Consider the following 5,087-nt stretch of genomic DNA (forward strand, 5'->3'; position numbering starts at 1 on the left):
CCCAGAAGCGGCCACTGCACTCCAGTCTGGGCAACAGAGTGAGACTCCAACTCAAAAAAAAAAAAAAAAAAAAAAAAGTGTATCTCAGAGATAGAGAATAGAATGACAGATACCTGAGGCTGGGAAGGGTGTGTGGGTGGGTTGGGTAGATGAAGAGAGCTGGTTAATAGGTACAAGCATACAGTTAGAAGGAATAAATTCTGATATTTGATAGCAGTGTAGATGACTGTTGTATCTTTTTTTTTTTTTAGAAAACAGAATTTATTGGGAGGACAGAAAAGCTCCTACGGTGGGAGGGGACCCGAAGGGGTTGCCCCTGTATATTTCAAAGTAGTGACAAGAGGGGAATTGAAATGTTCCCAATACATATACATGATAAATATGATGGATGCCCTAAATACCTTGATTTGATCATCACACATTTTGTATCCATAACAAAATATCACATGTATACCATAAATAGGTACAAATATTATGCATCAACAAAAAGAGGGAATTACTTCAAATTCACATAAAGAAATTTATAGTCAATAGATAATGCTGACGAAGTTAGCAAGAATTACTATACCTACATCTACTCAGGAAAGTAATTTCTGCATTTAAGTAGAAGGAAACTTTTCTGACTTTCTCAGAATTGTTTACCTCTAAGTCAATCATGTCCCGGGGGAAGGGTACCTCTGGGTTTTCGCCAGTGTCCATAATAGGAATGTTAGCTTTTCTTATCTCTTTCTCAACAAATCCTAAAATGACAGAACCAAAATATTCATGTCTAGCTGCACATGCCTGGAATTGACATTATTTGAGGAAAAAAATTAAGATCCAAAACCTCACCATAAAGAGTTTAATTCAAAGAAAGATAATTTATATAAAAGAAGTACCTTTTCCTCTACATCCTTCTTTCTCCATCCTCACACCAAGGCTCCCCCAGAGACGCTGGTCACCCCACAGTTGCCTTCTATCCCTCTTCAAGTCTTAACACTGTCTTTCATCTGCTTCACTTTTCCACCCAACATGACTGCCACCCCAAGTTATGATGGTTCTGGGTACAGATATTGTTGGCAAAGCAGAATTACAGAACAGTGTAATTTACTAGGATATGTGACACAATACACCCATGAAACAACTCCAGACCAAAAGGGGTTCATCAGATTTGGAAACATTCAGGTTAGTTTTAAGCATAAAAAATAAAAATAAAAGGCCGGGCACGGTGGCTCATGTCTGTAATCCCAGCACTTTGGGAGGTCAAGGTGGGAGGACTGCTCAAGCCTGGGAGTTTGAGACCAGCTTGGGCAACACAGCGAGACCTCATCTCTTCAAAAATAAAATAAAATAATTAGCCAGGAATACTGGCGCATGTCTGTTGTTCCAGCTGCTCGGGATGCTGAGGTGGAAGGATCGCCTGAACCCAGGAAGTTGAGGCTGCCATGAGCCGTGTTCATCATGATCGTGCCAATGCACACTCTAGCCTGGGGGACAGTGTGAGACCCCTACTTGATAAATAAATAAATAAAAGCAGAGTATGTAATAATGACACAAGATACCAGAAGAGAAAAGTGTATCGGGTGACAATTACTGAGGCTGGGAAGGGTGTGTGGGTGGGTGGTTTTTTAGAGTGGGGACCACATTCTCCTGTCAGCTAACTGTAAGCTGGATTAGTACAGTGGCAAGATCATAGGTTTTGGAGCCAGACAGAACAATCTGGCTTCAAGTACTAATTCCGTCATGACCATTTATACTTTAGGGAAGGTCACTAAGTCTCTCTGATCTCGTGTCGTTTCCTCAATTACTAAATGAAGTAACACCCATCTTGAAGGAATGCTGGGGGAATGAATGAAATAAGCTATAAGAGTATCCTAGCTCTCAACAGGACCTTAACAAATGTTAGTTTCTTCCCTTATAAATAGCTCAAATTTAAAGGTGGCTCTACTGATTTCTAAACTTGATGGTGCTCTGGGTCCTAGTTCTCAGAAGGAGAGATATTAAAATCTCACAAAAGGCTGGGCTTGGTGGCTCAGCCTATAATCCCAGCACTTTGGGAGGCTGAGGTGAGTGGACTGCCTGAGCCCATGGGTTCGAGACCCGCCTGGGCAACTTGGCGAGACCTCATCTCTACAATAAATCAAAAATTAGCTGGGCATGGTAGCGCGCACCTGTAGTTCCAGCTACTTGGAAGGCTGAGACGGAAGGATCGCCGGAGCCCAGCAGGTTGAGGCTGCGGTGGCCGGGAGCAGCCACTGCACTCCTGTCTGAGTGACAGTGAGACTCCAACTCAAAAAAATTTAAAATAAATAAATAAATAAAATCTCACAAAAAATAACCACAGTATGTGAGCTTGCAGCCTGTTGTTTCCAACAAGGTTTCCATTAAGCATTACCTAGCCCAAACACCACAAAACCTATTTGTATACAAGGAATTTATCTTCAAAGCAGGATCACAAGATTTTTCCTCTTTCCTTTTCTCCTACAGCATTTTCTTCCTTTACTAAGAAGACTAATATCACTAATCTAAAACAAATGACTCATTAAAGGAAAATTATACAAGACCAAATGCACGTACGAAGCTTTCGATCCATTTCTTCACATCTTCTAACTTCATTCACAAATTTCCGCTGGAAAACATTCACAACTGGATTTAACTGAAAAACAAGAACATAACACCAAACATTCAAATACTGCATCTATTTCCTCTAGGTCACAAGTGATACATCTACAACGTGAAAATCTGATTGTGTGTCAGTGTATGATACAACACTAACCCAAACCACCCACTGATCCACAGAAGTTGCTTTGTGGCCAAAGTTTAGAGCCTCCTTCCTCGCTGCTGCAACACATTCCTGGAATGGAAGCAAATTAGGCAATGCACAGTGATGCCAGGTGCTTTCCCTGGGCAGAAAGTCTCAGTGAGCTCCCTTCTCACCACTTAAAATTCCAGCAATTAAAATTCTGTCTGAGCTAGGCTCAGTGGCTCAACCTGTAATCCTGCGCTTTGGGAGGCTGAGGTGAGTGGATTGCCTGAGCCCGCCGGATTGAGACCCGCTTGGGCAACTTGGAGAGACCTCATCTCTACAATAAATCAAAAAATTAGCTGGGTGTGGTAGTGTGCGCCTGTAGTTCCGGCTACTTGGAAGGCTGAGGCCGAAAGATAGCCGGAGCCCAGCAGCTCAAGGCTGCGGTGGCCGGGAGCAGCCACTGCACTCCAGTCTGGGCGACAGAGTGAGACTCCAATTAAAAAAAAAAAAAAAAAAATTCTGTCTGTTCTACCTTCTCTCCCTCTTCCCAAGCAGAGGAGACCGAAAGCCAGCTTCTCTTGCTCTTTGTCTCAGAGTCTTCACCTTCTGGGCAACAGGCTGGTCTGTTCATTTATACACCCAAATAATTTTCCAAAAATGTGACAGATACTTTTTTTAAATGAAGATTAAAAAAAAACATGTTCTGGCTGGGCTCAGTGGCTCATGCCTATAATCCCAGCACTTTGAGAGGCTGAGGCGAGAGGACTGTCTGAGCCCATGGGTTCAAGACCAACCTGGGCAACCTGGCAAGACTTCATCTCTATAATAAATCAAAAAATTAGCCAGATGTGATGGCTCGTGCCTGCAGTTCCAGTTACTTGGAAGGCTAAGCAGAAGGATCACCTGAGCCCAGCAGGTCGAGGCTGCGGTGGCCATGAGCATGCCACTGCACTCCAACCTGGGCAACAGAGTGAGATTCCAACATAAACAACAAAAAAAGAAGCTTGCAATCTAATAGAAAAGAAAGATGAACATAACCACTAACACAACATGAATTCCATAAAAGTAATACAACAAGGAACTATAGTTACTCATAATTTATGAAGTACTAAATATGTATCAGATACTGTACTAGCCACTTGGGGAAATATAAAGAATAAGCTATGTCCTGGCTTGAAAATCTGAACAATACAACGAATGAGTTCAATCATAGATGGGTGCATATTACACATACACATATATACACCCATGTGATCCACAGTTATCTCTTCAAGAACTTACTATATTAATATTAGATCTAGGGTATCTGAGGCCAAAAGTATTATTGGAGATTTTAAAAATTGTTAATAATGATAATAAGCCATGTCCTAGACTTCTGCTCTGTGGAAGAAGCAGACACAAACAATAATTGCAATTTGTTGTAATAAATGCTATTAAAAAGTAAGTAAAGACTGAGTAGAGTGCCTCACACCTGTAATCCCAGCACTTTGGGCAGTAAGACAGGAGGGTCCCTTGAGTCCAGGAGTTCAAGACCAGCCTGGACAACATAGCAAGACCTCATTTCTACAAAAACAAAAATTAGTTGGGCATGGTGATATGCACCTGTAGTCCCTGCTACTCCAGATGCTGAGGCAAAAGGACTACCTAAGTGACACAGTGAGACGCCCAACTCCAAAAACAACAAATAAATAAGTAAAAGATGTGTAAAACTGTCAGTAGCTTCTTATAAAGTTAAACATCAGGTACACTCCATGACTGAGCATTCCAGTACTCAGCAGGCTTGACCCTTGAATCACACGGGTTTGAAATGCCCTGGTCCACATTTTTTTTTTAAAGGCTAGTCAAATGAAGCAGTGGGAGTGGAGAAGGACAAAGAAATCTGTCACTGGTTGTGACCCACTAGTTGTAAACACCACTGCACTCAGACCAGCCACGTGCGAGTCTAGTTATATAAGCAGATTTCCTCTGTGCTCCAGGGACAGAGAGGCAAGCTCCTCCTCCTCCTCTCCAGCCTACTCATCATAAAGATGACAAGAATGAAGACCTTTATGATAATTCACTTCCACTTAGTGAATAGTAAATATATTTTCTCTGCCTTATGATTTTCTTTTTCCTTTTTTTTTTTTTGAGACAGAGTCTCACTCTGTCACCCAGGATGGAGTGCAAGAGTCACGCTCACAGCTACCCCAGCATCAATCTGCTGGGTTCAGGTGATCCTTCTGCCTCAGCCTTCCAACTAGAAGGCTACCATGCCCGGCTAATTTTATTTTATTTTTTGAGTTGGAGTCTCACTCTGTCGCCCAGACTGGAGTGCGGTGGCACGCTCCCGGCCACCACAGCCTCGACCTGCTGGGCTCCG

General features: G+C 42.4%; 1 protein-coding gene across 4 annotated transcripts in view; it reads right to left on the bottom strand.

The window, feature by feature from the left end:
• ATP6V0A1 (ATPase H+ transporting V0 subunit a1) overlaps nt 1-5,087 on the bottom strand; it is a 78,892-nt gene that overhangs the window by 49,794 nt on the left and 24,011 nt on the right. For all 4 annotated transcript variants that reach the window (XM_008048830.2, XM_021707910.1, XM_021707909.1 and 1 more), the window contains exons 3-4: nt 2,557-2,635; nt 643-740 (exon numbers count right to left, since the gene is read on the bottom strand). In XM_008048830.2, coding sequence (XP_008047021.1) covers nt 643-740; nt 2,557-2,635 — 177 coding nt within the window. The remainder of the gene's footprint in view (nt 1-642; nt 741-2,556; nt 2,636-5,087) is intronic.

Source organism: Carlito syrichta, unplaced genomic scaffold, assembly GCF_000164805.1.
Source record: "Carlito syrichta isolate Samal-C Ts95f unplaced genomic scaffold, Tarsius_syrichta-2.0.1 Scaffold126806, whole genome shotgun sequence".
NCBI classification, from domain to species: Eukaryota; Metazoa; Chordata; class Mammalia; order Primates; family Tarsiidae; genus Carlito; species Carlito syrichta.